This window comes from Mercurialis annua, linkage group LG6 (genome assembly GCF_937616625.2).
Source record: "Mercurialis annua linkage group LG6, ddMerAnnu1.2, whole genome shotgun sequence".
In the NCBI taxonomy this organism is placed as follows: Eukaryota; Viridiplantae; Streptophyta; class Magnoliopsida; order Malpighiales; family Euphorbiaceae; genus Mercurialis; species Mercurialis annua.
This window is the reverse complement of record NC_065575.1, coordinates 10,063,367-10,082,993: the sequence shown is the minus strand read 5'-3', so window position 1 is coordinate 10,082,993 and position 19,627 is coordinate 10,063,367. Positions and strand designations below refer to the sequence as shown.

The following is a 19,627-nucleotide window of genomic DNA, read 5'->3' as shown; positions in this document are numbered from 1 at the left end:
AAAAGTGGAAGGTCAGGGCTGCTAAAACTCTATATACTTTATCGATATCGGTGGAGGACGACTTGCTGCAACATGTCAAGGACGCGAAAACGCCCAAAGAGGCGTGAGACACTCTTGCAGGAATATACACTCGGAAAAAGGATGCCAAGCTCCAACAACTCGAGAACGAGTTATTGTCGATAGCACAAAAAGATTTAATGGTGAGTCAATATTTTTCTAAAGTTAAATCTTTATGCCAAGAAATTTCAAAGTTGGATCCAGAAAATAAAATAACGGAAACACGAATGCGAAGAATTATCATTCACGGGCTACGTCCGGAGTTCAATGCTCTTGTGACGGCAACCCGTGGTTGGTCAAAGGAACCAACTTTGAATGAGTTAGAAAATGTCTTGGCAAATCAAGAGGAGTTAGACAAGCAAATGTCTAAAACCTCAATCAAAAAAGAGGAAAGAGCCCTTTTCAGTAGTAAAAATGGTCGGGATCCACAAAGTGTGAGATCCAACAGAGGAGGAATGCCAATGCAAGAGAATTGGCATAGACGACAAGGAAGAAAGGGTTGGCAACAAGGGGGAGCACAAACCGACAATGATCAATGTGAGTACAAGATGAGTCGACGTACAAATAATCAATGTTTCATTTGTGGCAAACGAGGTCACTATGCTTGTGATTATTGGTACAAGAAAGTTGAAGGAAACGTGGCATCCACACACTCACAAGTGGAAACCAATGAAGAGCTGGATTTCGAAGCATCTGCCGTGGTGAGTGATAATCTTATAAATAATGAAAATGATTGGATTTTAGACTCCGGATGCTCTAATCATATGAGTGGGGACAAAGAAAAATTTCTAAGCATGTCGGAGTATAAAGGAGAACGAGTCGTAGTTACTGCAAACGACTCGAAGTTGCCTATCACTCATGTTGGCAAGACAATGGTAGTGCCCCAATACAACTCTAAAGAAGTACCATTGGAAAATGTACTTCATGTACCTGGGATGAAAAAGAATCTAATATCGGTGTCGCAACTCACATCTTCGGGAAACTATGTGGTGTTCGGACCCAAAGATGTGAAAGTGTATCAAAATTTGAGATTACCAAACAAGCCATTGATGGAGGGACGAAGGTTAAATTTTTTCTACGTGATGTCTTCTCAAACGGCATACGTAGACAAGACATGGAAAAATGAGACGGCTGACTTGTGGCATGCACGTCTAGGACACGTGAATTATTACAAGTTAAAGGTGATGATGCAAAAGTCTATATTAAGGGGACTTCCTCAACTAAATGTTCGAGAAGACACTGTATGTGCTGGCTGCCAGTTCGGGAAAGCGCATCAGCTACCATATGAGGATTCCGAGTATAGAGCGAAGGAGCCGCTCGAGCTAGTCCATTAATATGTATTTGGACCGGAGAAGCATCCATCAATTAGTGGCTTTCGGTACATGATTACTTTCATCGATGATGTATCAAGGTACGTTTGGGTTTACTTTATGAAAGAAAAATCAGAGGCATCAAAAATTTATTGAGTTTAAGGAGACAGTAGAAAAAGAACTTGGTAAAAGAATACGGTGTCTGCGTACTGATAATTGGGGAGAATATACATCAAGTGAGTTCTCAAAATATTTTCAAGACAGCAAAATAAGACGTCAGTTGACCTGTCCAAACGCTCCACAACAAAATGGAGTGGCGGAAAGAAATAATAGACATCTAGCAGAAACATGTAGAAGCATGTTACACGCGAAGAACGTTCCACCCCGGTTTTGGGCAGAGTGTATGAAGACAACTGCTCACGTGATCAATAGACTACCACAAGTGCCGATTGGATCTGTTTCACCCCATGAGAAGTTGAAGAATATAAAACCCACTGTAAGTCACTTTCGAGTTTTTGGATGCGTGTGTTATGTTTTTGTGCCTGATCATTTGCGGAGCAAATTTGATAAGAAGACATTAAAGTGCATATTTGTGGGATATGACAACGAAAGAAAAGGGTGGAGATGTTGTGATCCAAATACAGGAGAATGCTATACTTCGAGGAATGTCATATTCGATGAAACTTCCTCGTGGTGGTCTTCTCAAGGAGTAGTTCTTCATGACTCCAAAGAGATAGAAGAGAGGTTACAAGAAAAGCCTCAAGAAGATAAAGTGATTGAGCAGAGTACTCGAGAGGCGGAGTCAAGTGAAGAAAATGCGAGATGTCGATCCCCGAAAAGAGCTAAGTCTCCGTGGCGCACATGAGTTTATCAACGGACACCGGAAGAAGAAAGACCAAGTCAACTTGAAGACGATATTCAAGAAGAGATTCCAGTGGAGCGTGAGATACAACTTAGAAGAAGCGAGCGACAAAGAAAGCCGAATCCGAAATATGCTAATAAAGCACTTGTCAAAAATAATAGTACGAAGGAGTCGGTAATATTCAGAGAAACCTCACGCAAATAATTAAAAATGGGGTACGTGAAGACTGGAATCCAAAAGCGGTTTAATATAGTAAGTAGAGAAAAGTTTCAAGAGAGTAGTCGTTGAGGAGGAGTGTTAAAATAGCACCGACATACTCTCTTCTCTAAGTTTCTAGAGATTTGTATGGCTAGATTATTAAAGACATGACTAGAGAAAATAATTAGGAAAAACCTAGAAGCTAGACAACCGACCTATGACATGTATATATATAGGAGTGGCCTTATCAAATGCACATGTAAAAGAGTGAAAAACATTAAGAGTGAGTGTGTGCATTAATCTACGTGAGTGGAGTGTTTGTGTGTATAGAAAGTGCAAGTGTGTGTGTTGTAAAAGTTTCTTTTGGTATTAATAAAAATAATTTTGTTCAATTTAGTCCTCCTAAAATCTTACAGGGTGAAAGATTGGTGGACGAGAGAGAAGGACATGGTCGGACTGTGCACGAGCACATTGTTGTGCGAACGCACTATACTAGTTGCTTTGCAACCAAGGCCTGCGGCCCTACCCCGGACTTAGCGTAACATATTTGGACTAAACCCGGACTACACGAGATGGGATGGTGGGATAAACTGGATAAGTTTGATAATTTGAAAGGTTAAATAAGTAGAATGTGGTTAAATTATGATTTAAGTGTTTAAATGATTACAAAAGAATATTAGAACGAAGTTATCCGTGTACGATTATTATTAACTGTTAATATTAAAATGGAATTAAATTGTTTAATCTGATAGTTTAAAAATTTAAACGGACAAACATAATTATAATACGACTGATCGAATTATGATTTTTAATAGATATTGAAACCAAGTTACGTCTTAAGAATAAGATTAAGGTTTGAATGTGAGTTAAAAGCTTGATATAAACATTTAATTAAATTAATGTAATTAAAGTACGCGCTACTTATAATGAGACTATAAGTGGTATCGAGATTAAGTTTTGAAAGAAAGAAATAAGGCTTAAATGCACAAAAAATCACCAACTTTCGCGTGTTTTTTGTATTTAACATAATCTTTTAATTTTGGCATATTTAACATGAACTTTCCAATTTTTTAGAATTAAGACCAAGTGTGTTTTCCTTTGAAAAATATTATTATTTTACATCCAAAACGGCGTCGTTTTAATATAAAACGGTGCCGTTTTACATCCAAAACGGTGCTGGTGTCTTTAATTGCAAACTTTTAAAAGTTTATGTACTTTTTTGCCAAAATTAAAAGATTATGTTAAATACTAAAAACACGTAAAAATTGGTGATTTTTGGCGCATTTAAGCCAAGAAATAATAAATGGAATATAACTTATGAAATGAAATTTTGGAGTATAATCGAAACTTGATTAATGGCAAAATGTAGTTAATAAATTCAACGCGAATTAAGTTTGGATATATTGTAGTAGATTACGAGATTTAACTGTGATATAAATGTATAATTAGTAAGTTTAGTTAATGTATATTATCGATGTTGAGTTCTAAGAAATGTGTTGATATTTTATTTTAAAGTAAAGTTTTATATTCGGGAAGTAATTATAACATTGGAATATAAATATTCGGGCCTGGGGAGCATGAGATCTCGGCCGACATGTTATGATTGTGATTTAGGTTTGCAAAGAAAAATCAAGATTTAAACGTCGGACCTAGAATTTATGAATTTGGTCGACAAAAATATGAAAAGTATTTTAAAGACCGGAACTCAACTCGGTAATCGATTAAGTGAGTTTAAAAGGAATAGAATTCGAAATTTTGTGTTATTTGATTGTAGTCTGAGTCAACTCTAAAGTTAAGTTTTATTTATTTTACAATTATTAACGAATAATTTATATTTAGATTCGACGAGTTCGCAAATTTCTGGATCAGAATTGCAGCAGCAGTATGGGGGTGTTATTTTGGAAAATAGCGGAGGACTATGAGTTTGCATTTTACTTTTGAATATTAGTTTAAAAATGTTTTACTGCTTCAACCATTATTTTAAATAGTATCGCATATATATGTTTGATTCTAAAACTGATATAGGTCTGATGGAATGTGCTTCCTATTGGGCGTCAATAGGACTGTGTGATCACCAGTAGTAATCAGTATAGAGTAAATATATGATTGTCTTATAAGTAAGGAATGATAGTGATATAAGTCTGAGGCGACGGTAATGTCACGACCCAATCTCATGGGCCGAGACAGGCGCTAGGGAGTGGTTGCTCCGAAACCCGTAGCAAGCCTAAAAACGTAAAATAATTTTTCGCGAAACATAAACGTAATGCATGATATACATAGACACGTGTCATGCAGAAACACATGCCAGACATACATATCCTCTGGCAATCACAAATATCACAACGCAGCAGGCGTAAAACATATATACTTTAAAACATTAAAGTTATATTTACAGAAAACTATATATTACAGGCTGACTTGCAAAAACACTTATCTACTGCAGCTCTAAGAGTAAAGTACTGTTTCTTTACATACTTTCAAAAATACAGACTTCTGGAAGTAGGATAGAAGTCCGTTGCTTCAAAGCGTCTTTATCCTGAAAGAAAATCTGTGAGGAGTCAGTATATGGGGATATACTGAGTGAGTTCATACATTTACTAATAAGTATTCAAATCAAACATAAAAACAATGTTCAATCATATGCAGCCAAGTACGAGATCCGACTGAAACCTTAATCCTCGAACAAACTAATTATAAATCAAGCAACCCAATCGTTAATATCAAATTGTGAGTCCAACTCATTGGTGGGTCCAACCCACTAGATACGGAGACTCCATGCTACACCGTAGCCGAGTACTCGCTCGTATCGAACTATACCTCAAATCTCAAATTTCATAATCATAATCAGCTCACAGCTGTATCAAATCAAAACTGGTGATCACATAGTCCTATTGCCGCTCAATAGGTAGCACGTTCCATCGGATCGCTACTGGTTTCAAATCAAGCGTATGCGCAATTCATATAAAAGTTTCGCATATAAAACATGCAGTTCAAATATAAAGCAATATAAAATAATTGCTTAAATAAATACTTTAAAAGCAAATCGTATAAACTCACAGAAAACGCTTATCCAAAAATACGTCGGGGCTTAGAAACGTCAAGCTTCCCGAGCTCCTGGTCCAGCTGCTTCTTGCCTCGCTGGATCTAATACAATTTCAAAACATTTGACTCACATCAGAATCCTATTCTAAGATTGACTTTAGACTCGAGACACGACAAGACACAAAACATAAGCCGTCGTGCTTCAAACGTAATCTTTTCCGATAAACGAATCATTCTTCTTTCGTTTCATAACACTTTTCAATTTAATTCTCAATAGAGAATATAGGTTTTCTTAATGAACCCAATTGATATCCATAAACTATCTTATTCCAATCAACTAGTCATATTTTACTCGTTTGACGTCCGAATCTCGCATTTTCGGAGTCCGGGAGTCGATATCGGGATGGGGAATCGTCAAATTAGGTTTTTAGAGTCATTCCCCTTCAAAGGAGGGGTGGTGCACGTCGTGCACCCCCTAGTGCACGTCGTGCACCCCATTTGTGCACGTCGTGCCCCTGCACGTCGTGCTCAAACTTTGAGCACGTCGTGCCCCGTCGTGGGCACGACTCCGGCCGCTGAAAACGGCCATTCCGACGTGCTAAATCAATCTCGAACTCATCCAACATCCATATAACATCCTAATCTATCCAAAAACACAATAAAAACATATAAAACGAATCGAATACGTAATCGCGATACGGTTTCGCCGTAACCTATCGTTTCAAATCGTTTTTCCATAAAATATACTCAAATAAACGGAGAAACGACTTGCTTACCGTGATTTCCCTTCGGAATACGATCGATTCGAGTTATAGAACGTCGAAAACGGACGAGAAACGGAGATCGTACGAGAGAAACGGTGTAAACGGCGATAGAAAGAAATGGAATGAAAGTTTGGTTCTGGATCATTCCTTCGCCGTCTGATTTCTTATATATACATTGGCTAATTTGCACTTTGATCCTTAAAACTTTTCAAAAGTTACAATTTAGCCCAAAATCTATCCACGTCCAAATTTTAAAAGGTCTCCGATTGACTCGAGACTTTTACCACTAATACTATAAATTATTTCGCGGACTTTGGCGAAATAATTTCCGTCACGGGATTTATATTTTATTTTGTATTAATTTTCAAAGTTAAATCCTCAAATCCCGCTAACTAACTTATTAAAATTTATTCTAAATTCCCGATATAATTAAATTAAATTCTCCTTAATTTAATTTATCGGAAATCTTGACACGTGGCACGACGTAATTATCTTAAAATATTTTGGGGTATTACATGTACATATAGTTCACGGCCTAAACTTAACGGGAAAATCTGAGGCGACAGTAACATAGTTCACGGCCCAGAACCCGAAATAAATCTGAGGCGACTATAACATAGTTCACGGTCCAGATACTGTAATAAGTGAAAGTCTGAGAAAACGGTCCAATGTGCATGGTCCAGACTTATTGGACGATTTGAAGGATTGTTTTATAGTGGATTTATGTCATGTTTTGATATATGTGGATCGAGGTTTAGGATTTCATTCGGATTCAGTATCTGATTATATATATTATATTATTTTAATTGTGATATTTATTTATTAATATTCATTAGTAACTATGTGAACTCGCTCAGTTTATCTCACCCGTTGTTTCCAAGCATTTTTATAGGTTTATAAACGTCAGCTAAAGTGGACTTCCATATCTTGTTCCGGAAGTCTGATTTTCAAAAGCATATGTAAAATAATATTTTTACTCTAGCACCGTAGTAGTACTAGTATTAGAATTATGTTTTGTTATGTGCTATAGACATAGTCTATAAGTTTAGCATGCTCTGATATTATTTATTGGTATACATTTATACTGCTTGAAATGTGTGCACTTTAAATGGTAAATATTTCTGTTTATAACAGGTTGACCTCGATGTGTGATTTAATAGCAGTTATGTTGCCGATGTTGTTTAGACATAAATGTTAAGTGTTATATCGTGAAAAATTTATAGTGGTTTTCAGGCTTGTTACGGGTTTCGGAGCTACCACTCCCATTCCCTAACGCCAGTCTTAATCCGAGATTTCGGGTCGTGACATAGAAAATCCTCAGAAGTACCATTCTAAGTCCTTTGCTCGTTTTCTGGTGATCCGGATGTGGAATACAACTTCGGATCTATGTGTAGCAGTTCGTTCTTGAATAATTGAAGCATATAAACTTGTTTTCTGAACTGAAATTGGCTGGTACGTGTTTTTTTAATGTGTGGTTCCGCCAACAAAGGTTCTTTTTAGGGTTTGATACGTACTGGTTTCACCTTGGCTAGGCTGTCTAATAGTTATATTTATAATGGTTAGAGGAAGGTTAGATCTGGTTAGAGTCTAAGTGAAAGCTAGAGTCTATCAACTAGGTGTCAGAGTTGAGTAGTGGTTGTGAAAATGTGTGAAGTGATAACCTTTTAGAATTAAGATTAATTTTTATATTTATTTTATTAATTTATTAGTCAAAATTCGGAATTATTAATACATGCTACCTAAAAAATAGTTAAAAATTATTCTTAGTGCTTAAAAGTGTTAAAAAAAACTTCTAAGACCCTATGAGTTTGGATAAGGTCAATTTAACCCGTTATATTTACAAAGTGACCCATAAATTTCTAATATATTATAAATAGTCCAATTTGTTAGACTTAAATCACAATTTTTTTTGGATTTTTATAGGCTATTTACAGTTAGTTACGTTTCAATCCCTCAAGTTTTGCAACGACGCACATATCTAATCACCTTGAATCCAACAAGTGGACTACAAGATCGTCACCCGAACGAATTTTTCTGAAAATCATCATTGGACGTTTCAGTCCCTTATCACTTTTTATCTGTTCAAAAATACGTGTCTACAATAATTTAATTGCAAATAAATTGTTATAGCCATGTGCTAATGTACGTGAGTGAAATTCATATGAGTCATTAAAAATATATATTAAATGTTAATTAAAATACCAAATATAAAATTTTAGTTTTTAATAAATTATCATAAGTTACTTTTATTAAAAGTGAAACTTACCTGTGTAAAAAAAATACTATTCAAGGTTAGTGTTGTAATTTGACCAGTCCTATTAACTTTATAATTTATTACTAAAATGTTTTTGAATTACCAAAAAAACATTACAATAACGAGAGATAAAATTATATATATATATATATATATATATATATATATATATATATATATATATATATATATATATATATATATATATATATATATATGACAGTTATTTTATACTAGTTGGGGCAAGTCAAAAGTTCAGGTTTATAATATTCTTCTTGACAAAGCTGTTAAACAACTCCAAGCATGGAAGGGCAAGCTGCTATCTCAGACCGGTAGAGAAGTCATGATTAAATCAGCCCTCCAAACCCTCCCCACCCCACCTTCCTCATGTCGGTCTTTATCCTACCTAAATCCATAACCCATAAACTTGAAAGTTTAGCTTCTAAATTCTGGTGGCACGAGGATATTTCTCATAAAGGGGTTCACTGGGTCAAATGGTCCAAGTTTTCTAAGTCCAAGAAAGAAGGAGGTTTAGGCTTCAAACAGCTCCAGGAATTCAATCAGTCTCTTGTTGCTAAGCAGAATTGGAAACTTGTTATGGAGAAAAACTCTCTTTGGGCCAAAACTCTCAAAGGGATTTACTATCCTCACTCCTCTTTCATGTCTGCAAAGAAAGGGCCGTAAATGAACCGAGCCGTTCGCGAGCAGCTCGGTGTTCGGCTCGATAAGAGCTCGGTTCATGTTCGTTCGTATTCTAAACGAACCGAGCTCGAACTTGATTTTATGTTCGTTAATATAAACGAGCCGAACATGAACATAGTGGTGTTCGGATCGTTTATGTTCGCGAACAGCTCAAATAAGAGTTCATGAACAAGCTCGTGAACGAGATCGATTAAGAGTTCGTAAACAAGTTCATGAACGAGCTCGTATCTATTTCATGAACAAGCTTGTTTAGAAACTCGATTAGGTATTTGCAAACTAATTCATATTTAGATTAATTTGTATAATTATGTTTCTAATTTATTCTGCTCATATTCGTGAACGAGTTCGATTAGATTGTTTCTAATTTATTCAGCTCATATTCGTGTTTGTTCGTTTAAAAGTCCGTGTTCGTTAGTTAATCCGCTAAACGAGCGGGCTCACGAACGAGCTCGTTTAGTACTTATCAAGTTCGTTCGCGAGCTTGTTCGTGAACGAGCTCGTTTAGTACTTATCGAGCTCGTTCGTGAGCTCGTTCGCGAACTTGTTCGTTTAGCGCCTAAACGAACGAACACGAGCTGAACACGAACCGAACATGAACACTATAAAATTTAAACGAACCGAACATGAACACTCTATTCAAAGCTCGACTGAACATGAACCGAACATGAACACCTTGTTCGCTAAACGAGCCGAACATGAACACTCCAAAACTCGGCTCGGCTCGGTTCATTTACACCGCTACCTGGGCCTGGAATAGTATTCTTATTGGAAGGGAATTCATCCTCAATGGTGCTCATGGAACATGGGTAGAGGTAACACCATCAACATCCGGGAGAGTAAATGGATCCCAGATGCCCCCAACTTCATGCTGCAAAACCCTACTGCAACACCTGCCAACGTCAATTGTGTGGCTGACCTCATAAATTCTCAGCAGAAATCTTGGAACACCGAGCTCATTCATAGAACCTTCTCCATGGAGGAGAGTAGACAGATTTTCTCCGTACCCCTGGATTTGCGCAGCAAAGATGATACTCTTGTTTGGCACTTCACCAAAACTGGAGCTTATTCAAGCAAGTCAGGCTACAACCTCCTCCTCGACCAAGCTCAGGCAGGATCAACCCATCTCTCCCTCCCTAAACACCAGACTCTGGAAGCCTATTTGGTCCCTTAAAGGCCCACCAAAAATCAGAAACTTTCTCTGGAGATGTGCCAGCAACTCTCTTGCAGTCCAAGGGAACCTCTTTAAAAGACATATATCCAACTGTAACACTTGCAGATCCTGTAATCTTGTTGAAGAAACCATCATCCATTTGCTCCTTTACTGTCGCTCTTCTACCCTTACCTAGTTCTCTTGTCACCTGGGCTTTAACCCCATGCATATGCATTTTGACTCTTTTTTTGATTGGTGGTTACACATGTCTGATACTCTTTTTGCAGCTGGAATGGATGACAAGTTACTGCTAGTGGCTAATATTTGTTGGCATATTTGGTGTCTAGGAATGCTCTCATATTTCAAGAGAAAGCTATCAATCCCAGCACCTCCTCCTTGCAAGCCTGGAACAATTTTGCTTATAGAAGGACTCCATTCACCCTCCTTCCAGGCCTCTAAGATCCCAAAGTCATCCCAGAAGGTGGTTGCTGCCTCCTTCGGTTAGATTGAAGATTAACACAGATGCCTCTTTTGACACCAGAACTAAATCTTGTAATGTTGCTGTTGTTTGCAGAAATCACTGTGGCTCTTTAGTTTTTGGCAAAACAACAATGTATTTTTGCAGGACTCCCCTCGCAGCTGAAGCCTTTGCTCTCAGGGACGCAGTCAGGTGTGCAATCCTCAACAAATGGACTCATGTTGATTGCGAGTCTGACTCTTCTGTTTTGATTAACTGCTGTAATCATAATGACAAAGATGTTCCATGGGATATAAAGCCTATTGTGCAGGAGATCCTTTGCCTTGCTACTCAAATTATGTCTTGTACTTTTCACGCATGTATTTAGAGAACAGAATTGTGTAGCTGACTGGATTTGTAAATCCATGTCTCTTTTGTACAATGAAGGCTGGTACTTGAACCCACCACCAGACCTTCAATCTTTGTTACTTTTGGATTCCAATCCTCATTAATGATATAATCATTTTGATTAAAAAAATGAAGGAATGCTTAGAAAAATTAATTAAGCATCTTGTCTTGTGGTTGCATTCCTCGGAAATTTAACATAGTGTAAGTGGGTGTAGGCCTTTTTGATTGATCTGCAGTTTCAAAATCCAACAGAAGGAAGCTTTTCAAATTTGGGCTGCTGATATCAAGAGCAAATACTTGTTTCTCGTTCATAAAGCACATGAAACTTTCATAAATAAATAATGGGAAACTGTTTTTTCCTCCATATAAAAAAATGTGGAAGAGGTCCACATAAATCGAAAAACTGGTTCTGTTTTTTCAAGTAATCTAGCAAGATAATACGTATTCCGAGGCCTTTTATTCTGCGAATCCAGGCGCTACGAGGTAATCAAAATTATCCTTGCGGATCATATAATACCAAAATGGCGTAACCATGGCCCCATCGTAAAGCATTTGTTGAGGCACATTATTAATGTACACTTTCTCGCTCCCCAATTGTATGGATATTACTTGAGCTAACTTGCTTCTTGTTCTCATCAGATGAAAGGCATACTTATATGGGCATTGCGTATTAAACCCTATGATATCTCTTTCGTGATTGACATCATGTAAGCTTAGGATATCAAGAGTTCGCCATGAACGAATATCACTGCCGCTGAGTGTTAGAATTTCGCAACCTCCAGCCCTGTTATTTTCTTCTTCGTAATAATATACGGAAATCAATTTTAAACTTGCTTCCGTAGTCATAACAAAGGCAAATCTGATGGTTGGTAGTGAAATGTGGATCAGGAAGATGGAGTACCTGCAGTCAAGTATGGGTTAAAAAGAATTGTCGGATACCAAATTATATAACTTTTAACAAAGGCTTACCTATTAAAATAACAAACGTTTGCTTAGTTATAAGCAAATTTTTTAAAATTGGCTAGTTTATTAGCAAAAAAATTTAGTTCATTTTCTTCACCTTGAAAGTTTAGGTTTGATTTACGAACGGCTAAAAAAAATTCAAATATCAAACTAGCTGACTTTCAAAAGGATTGCATAAAACTCGCAACCATTTCGTATTTTATTGAGCTTTTAAAAAAATGGTTCTGCTCATTTCTAACTTTACCATATCATCTTATACACCAACGGCTACCATTTAATAACCAATGATGTACCACGTAAGCAAAAATCGATTGTAGATTTCTAGTTCAAAATTTTGTTTCATTCGTTTAATAACTGTAAAAACAAAATTGCATAATATGTTCAACAAAAAGGTTAAATTTTACATGCAAATGACACTATATATTTTATTATAATTCATAAAGATAAACGAAATAAATTCTACTTGTCTGGTTGCAGGGTTTCGAACACGATATTTGGCACAATTGCTTCTCTCAACTAAAAGTCCATAGCCCTCGGCCATCAATTGATGACTGCATGAATTCTGATAGCTATTACTATTATGTGCTCCTACAACATTCCAACTAAAGCTATATAAGACCAATGATTTGTTCCTCCAGCGATGTTCATGTTCATCCATAAAATATTCTTCTTCGATTAATGACTTCCACTACACCAAAACTGGTCTTTCGCGGCGGTTTTTAAGGGGTCTAGGGGCGGTTAAAACCGTCTCAATAAAACATAGAGACAGTCTCCCAAACCGCCTCAAAAGCGTCCTTCTTTTCAGTGTCGCTATGTTTTAGAGACGGTTATGACAACTGCCGGGGTATGTAATATTTTAGAGACGGTATATAGAGGCGGTTATAACCGTCTCTATGAGCGATACCCTATTTGATCACATTCTTACATATAGCGACGGTTGTATTAACCGTCGGGAGATGCTATGGTAGATGCAGTTTATGACCGCCCCTACAAGCTAATTTTTTTTTCTTCTAAATTTAAAAATATGAAAAGTTCCTTATATAAAACATTAAATTGTATAACATATCATCTGAATGTAATAGGAAAATTCAAAAGTTTAAACTTCAATAACAAAGCAAATACAAAAATTTGTGATTATACTGTCGTATGCCAAAACCTTCAAATTAGCATCATCAATTGAACTAAGTAGGAGACTAGCTAGTATTAGACTGTATTGTTTCAAAGATATCAAAACTAAAAATATCAAGATTTACACATTTAAGCTAATATATTTCTTCATTTTCTATCATCTTTTGGCCCTTTGCCTTCTCAAAATCTTTAAGCTGATCTGATTGTTCAAACAATCTCATTCAATCCCGAATACCTATATTCATCTCCCTGCATCCAACACTTTCATCTGTTCACTAATCAGACATTCAAATGACAAACAGAATATGCTTAAAAGCTCAACTAAGTGTTCACTTCCTTAATGGAAGAAAATGTTGAGAGGAGATATCTATTTAATCTTCGAAAGAGGGACATAAGTGTTACTTTCACAAAAAAAAGATAGAAGAGGAACCATTAGCAGATTCAAAAGTTTGAAAAAACAGTACAAAACACTTTCACTGCATGTTCCCCCCACCCGCAGAAATTAATAGTGAATTTTCAAGGGCAGATTACTCACATTAAGTACGTGTCTTCCTTAGCAATTACGATATGTTGTCATTTCAAAATTTGAACTAACCATTTGTATGTCAGAGCTAGCAAAGATAAATATGACTAATCATGTGCATACATTTAACTATAAATGACATAATAAAATTCCAAAGATCCATAACTAAAGAGCATAATTCAGTAGCGAAATCATCTTACCTTACTGACAGAGGCTCCATAAACATTAACCTTGACTTGAACGAGATGAAACATCATGTTGCACATTCCCACCACTACCCCGATCACTAAACTAATAATTTATAATAGTAAACTAATTTGAATTCTAAAGTATCATAAGATTATTCATTAACAAGTAGGCACCTAAAATTTATTTAGTCAAAATAAATATGTAGACAAACCTGATTTTTGTTCACTTGTGATGGCATCCAATGTTGTCCGGGGAACTTTTCAGATACAAAATTCGCCAAAGCAAATAGTGTTTGAGATACATCTTCATGATCAATTCATAAAAACTTCATAATTTTTGCTTACTTCTTCATACTTAGATGTCATCTCTTGAAGTGTTTTTTTAAGTGCTGCCACTTCATTTGATTGACTTGAACTTGTAGAAGATTTCCATTTTTCTGCCACATTATACGATGTTGCTCCAAAATAATTTCTAGGTGTTGGCCCCAAACCTAAACCCCTCACACGACCATTGTGCTCTTTACCCATCACTTTTTGAAATATTTTTTCATTAACTTCAGTTATATTATTGTTCGAATTTTGACTACGTTCGGCTTGAAGAGCAGATGCTTTATCCTGCAAAAAGAAATGCAGTTTAATTATTAATAATTTTATATTAACCTCTATGATTTCTTTAAAATTAAAAAAGATAATTTACCATTAGTTTTTTAATATTGTCATCCACATAAGTTCCATCTTCGTTTTATGAGTGACGTCGAAAAAAGTAAGTCTATCTGGAGATTTCCCTTCTTTCTCCTATAACACAGTGTGTGAACAAATTAAATAACACCACATTAAAAAAAACGCACAGTATATGTATATATACTAAAAAACAAAGAACACAAATATAAGAAATTCATCATTTTTTTTCTACGCCTTGCATAGCTCATCCTGCCTGAAGTATGACTATGTCTATTTTGCAGTGCATTCAAAGTGTTTTTTGCACTCACTCTCTGCATGGATAAAATATTTAATGTAGTAACACTTTAATAAAATACAAACTGAGAGATAAGCAGTAAAGTGTAACTTGGCTAGTTTCTGTAAACCATGATTGGACTAATGTAGGCCACTAACTAGGCACATTTCCTTCTAGAAGATTCAATCTGCTCCATAGTCTTATTTGGGAGAAAGTTTTTGGACTTCAAATCAGACTTATGACCCTCCACTTTTTGTTAATTGATTGAAGTATCTATTTACGCGTCTCAGGTGGAAATTCAAACTTTTCCAAAAAAATGTAACATGTATTTAGATGCCAATATAAAATAAAAAAAAACTAAAAAATTGAATTTAGAAAATGTATTACCTCAACAACAGCTAACATTTTGCGATAAAACGGTTTCAAATATTTGTCATCCCATCTAGAAAAATTTATAGGTGCAAGAGTCCCATTTGTTGCAATCGTTCCAAGAAAAGATCCAAGTACTGCTGCTTCTTGTGTACAAGGCACTCCGTATTTATTAACCTCTACAAATATCTTTTCATCACCAGACAGGTTCCACACTGACACCATTGTAGTCCTTCCTCTCTTTCTATATCGTTTTCCAACATTATCTATAAAAAAAAAAAATTAAGGCATCAAAATTAAGTATAAAAGTAAAAAGAACCGGTAATTTCAGTGAATAAGGGAAAATGGGAAAAAACCTGCAACATGTATGTGATGTAGTAAATATTCATGCAATCATCATTTTATTGGAAATAATATCAAATGACATATCATGTATCATAATACTTAAGCAGATCAGCCATGGAATGCCAAAAATCATTTAAAAATAAACCAAAGTTGATCACAACAAGCTGTAAACAAAGTTCATGCTTGTATTACATATCATTTTGCAGTATGAAAAAATCAAAAAGAAATAAAAGTTGAGTCAAATAAATCAGCTGATATCCAACCATTGATTTTAACTTAATTTCAAAAGATTAGATAATAATAAGTCAGATTGATAAAAAAAGAAGAAGGTATAACCAAAAACACAAGCCTAATAAAATAGTGTACCGAAATAAAAAATTAAGTATATGTTCGCAGGAAAATATTTCCAAACTCGAATCTTTGAATTTATAGATGGGTACTGTGTGGATCGATGCTTTAACCGGTTCGGTCCGAAAAGTTGAACAGGGTTTGATTTATCTAAATTAAAACATTAATCTGGAGGTTAAGAAATCCAGGCGAGATTATTGTTTAAACTACTCCTACTCCTAAATTAACCAACCGCGGAGGTTGGGGATAGAAAAGCGCAGGGCTTTGAAGTTGTATTTGTTGATTGATTTGAGTTGTAGAGAATACAAACCTAAAGCTAGCTATTTATAGGGGACAAACCCTAAAATAGAAAACCTAGTCTAGTGAGATACAATCTCTTATTTAGATAATACTAAACTAAATAATTAAGATAATGACTAAAAATGAGATAATAACTAAAAAAGATAACTACTAAGCTAAGATAGGAACAAAAGGATAGTTGATGGCTTTTGGGCTCAAAAATCCGAATTAGCCCATATGAGCTCTTTTTGGGCCAGTGCAAACAATGCCCCCCACGTCTTTTTAGCTGGATGTCAAGGAAGGTGAAGAGACGTAATTTTATCATGTGTCTTGAAAACAACGATCACAAAATCGTCCTAGTCGATACTCGGGCAATAAGTATAGTCCCTCACAGTACTAGATCGGCCACAATAAAGTGAAAATAAAGACAATTGGCCGACTAGAATGTGACCTGATTGAAAATCACTATGCCGATCCATGCATAGCCCACTTTCATGCTCTTGAAATTTCTTTTTGCAATTGGCGAGGTGAGCCAAACGGCTAGCCTTCTAATTGGCCCTAAATGCATAAAAATTTTAATCTGAAGTCCACTACCTTATGATATATGATCAATATCCATCTTCCATGCATTTTGGCTAAGAAAACAGATTAATCATAATTCCTACTCTGACAACCAATTTATCGCCCCTGTCACTCAATCTATTCCAATAATGAAAGTTCAAATGCCACCTGTTGATTGCTGCAATGATAGATCATCCTCATCATTTTTATTAAGTCTGCCCACATTTTAACGTCATCTTTATTCGCAATAAATTCTCTTGATTTTGAATCGCCCCTTCAATAGTGTCCTCTAGCATATTGACTCGCCCAATCACAAGTTAATTAGTGTTTAACAATTTGAATGATTACAGGTCGTGCCCCCCAGTATTCTGACTCATTTGCTGACATTGCCCCGATGCCCTTGAACTCCGAGTCTATTTGATGTTCGGAGCAACAGGACCATTTTATTGGCAGTTTCGGCGATGTATCGGCCTGATAAAATTTTGCCGATAATTTCATAAACACTTGTTAAGCTACCAAGATCCGCCTTTATCTCTCTTTGTTTCATCATTGTTTTGATGGCCTCACCCATCTGATTCATCGCCCATCAAGTACCCGCCGATTTTTCGTCTATCTCATAACACTTATGAAATCGGCACGTGATCTTGAGGGGCGAGTGAGAGGTAGGTCGCGGACATAGTCATTTGTCTCCTCCTCATGTACTTGGTTCGGATACTTGACTCCGAGGTCGACGATCTTTGTCGCAGCGGGGGGTGCGTAGGTCCCCAAGCAGCTGTAACTCGACGGCCATTGTTCCAGCGGGGGGTGCGTAGGTCCCCAAGCAGCTGTAACCCTGACTTGTCACCTTTTGTCATGATCGCCTCCAAGTCTGAGTTTGAATCGCCTAACGATGTGCGATCTACTTCGGATTGGACTCGGCTATGTTAACAAGTGCACCTGTAACTTTCCTTCATCATTCCGGTTTTTGTGCTCACCATAAACGCGTCCCCAGTGGAGTCGCCAAAAGATGTTCGCAGGAAAATATTTCCAAACTCGAATCTTTGAATTTATAGATGGGTACTGTGTGGATCGATGCTTTAACCGGTTCGGTCCGAAAAGTTGAACAGGGTTTGATTTATCTAAATTAAAACATTAATCTGGAGGTTAAGAAATCCAGGCGAGATTATTGTTTAAACTACTCCTACTCCTAAATTAACCAACCGCAGAGGTTGGGGATAGAAAAGCGCAGGGCTTTGAAGTTTTATTTGTTGATTGATTTGAGTTGTAGAGAATACAAACCTAAAGCTAGCTATTTATAGGGGACAAACCCTAAAATAGAAAACCTAGTCTAGTGAGATACAATCTCTTATTTAGATAATACTAAACTAAATAATTAAGATAATGACTAAAAATAAGATAATAACTAAAAAAGGATAACTACTAAGCTAAGATAGGAACAAAAGGATAGTTGATGGCTTTTGGGCTCAAAAACCCGAATTAGCCTATATGAGCTCTTTTTGGGCCAGTGCAAACAGTATAAAAATAACAGATACCAATAATTTCAGTGAATTCATGCTCTATAATTGGAGGATCTTGATTTCTTTGAGGCTGAGGCGTTCTGGCAGCTTGTTCAAGTGTTGAGAAACAGATGATGTGGTTGCTGTCCTATTGTGACTTTGGAAAGCTTGTCGAGGTTGTACTCGAGTGTGTGATGCGTTAGATTGTTCTGATTGATTTTCAGATGAAGAATTGGCCGTTGTTATCCACTTAAAAGCCTAGACTTTCGAACCATTGTTTAAACCTAAAACAATGAAACTCCGTCTCTAGATTCACTATATAAATATAAAAATAGATAATTAAAACACATAGTTATATACTAAATCATTTGAAATAATACACAGTAAATCAGAAACATTCAGAAAGTTAAGTACTTAAAATGTTGAATTTATAATAAACCCCTAAAGTCTAGATATTTTTAAACAACTAAGGAAAGTTGACAATTTAAAATACTAAAGAAAGTTGATAATTTAAAGGGGTATTCCTATTAAATAGCACCACCTTTAGCGTTTTTGCGATTTAAGCCACTACTACAAATTGTCTCAATTGTTAGCCTAAACTTTCCAATCTTTTTAGTTATTAGCCCATGTCCCAATTTTGGCATCTGAAATCCCACGTGGCTCGCCGGATTGCCTCGTCAGCGCCAGCGTGGCCTCTTTATGCGACGTCATTTTGGATTATTCCTACCAAATAACACGAACTACCATTTTTTCTCAAATATTAGCACAACCTTTCAAATATTTTTAAATTTAAGCCTAAAATCTGTTTTCGGCTATTGAAATCACAACTAACCCTACGTCACAATCATAAATTTACAACCCTAAAATCACAACCATAAATTCACAAACTCTAAATGCTATGTATGCTATGTTACTATCAACTATTACAGAATGATATGTATGCTATCAACTGCTACTCACAGCTACTGAATGCTAAGTATGTTATCAACTGTCAAGCCATATAAGTACAATAATTTTTTTTTTGAATTAAGTACAATAAGTTAGTAGTTGTGTTAATAGCGTCTACTTCATCTTAATAATGGGTCATATAAGTGCAACAAATTAGTTTAATTGATATAAATATATTTAACGGGTTATATAAATGTCGCTCTCATGTAAACAATTACTATTTGGAAATAAATATTATATTTTGATATTTTAATTATTTTTAATTGTAAATGAAAATAATTTATTTAAAGACAAAGTATTATATTTGATATTTTAATTAA

The 19,627-nt window shown here is 35.9% G+C and overlaps 1 protein-coding gene and 1 long non-coding RNA gene across 3 annotated transcripts; one reads left to right on the top strand and one right to left on the bottom strand.

Annotated features, from left to right (window-relative positions):
- The first annotated feature begins 10,562 nt into the window (after window positions 1-10,562).
- LOC126653460 (uncharacterized) lies at window positions 10,563-10,993 on the top strand. The gene is made up of 2 exons (XM_050347358.2): window positions 10,563-10,820; window positions 10,914-10,993. The coding sequence occupies exons 1-2, from the start codon at window positions 10,563-10,565 to the stop codon at window positions 10,980-10,982; spliced, it is 327 nt and encodes a 108-aa protein (XP_050203315.1). The 3' UTR covers window positions 10,983-10,993.
- A 2,331-nt stretch (window positions 10,994-13,324) lies between these two features.
- LOC126686094 (uncharacterized) lies at window positions 13,325-18,600 on the bottom strand. Of its 2 annotated transcripts, XR_007643782.2 has the most exons (5): window positions 18,396-18,600; window positions 14,704-14,801; window positions 14,219-14,621; window positions 14,019-14,109; window positions 13,325-13,544 (listed from the first exon to the last, which is right to left on the bottom strand). It is a non-coding gene; the product is annotated as an uncharacterized LOC126686094 (long non-coding RNA). The 2 variants fall into 2 exon arrangements; XR_007643781.2 differs by lacking the exon at window positions 13,325-13,544 and having other exon boundaries at window positions 13,845-14,109.
- Window positions 18,601-19,627: the final 1,027 nt, after the last annotated feature.

Bases quoted from the DNA above. Each gene is read 5' to 3' on its own strand.
- LOC126653460 (XM_050347358.2), top strand. From the start codon at position 10,563: ATGCATATGCATTTTGACTCTTTTTTTGATTGGTGGTTACACATGTCT. The intron at 10,821-10,913 runs GTGGTTGCTGCC...TGTTGTTTGCAG, and splicing joins TCCCAAAGTCATCCCAGAAG to AAATCACTGTGGCTCTTTAG.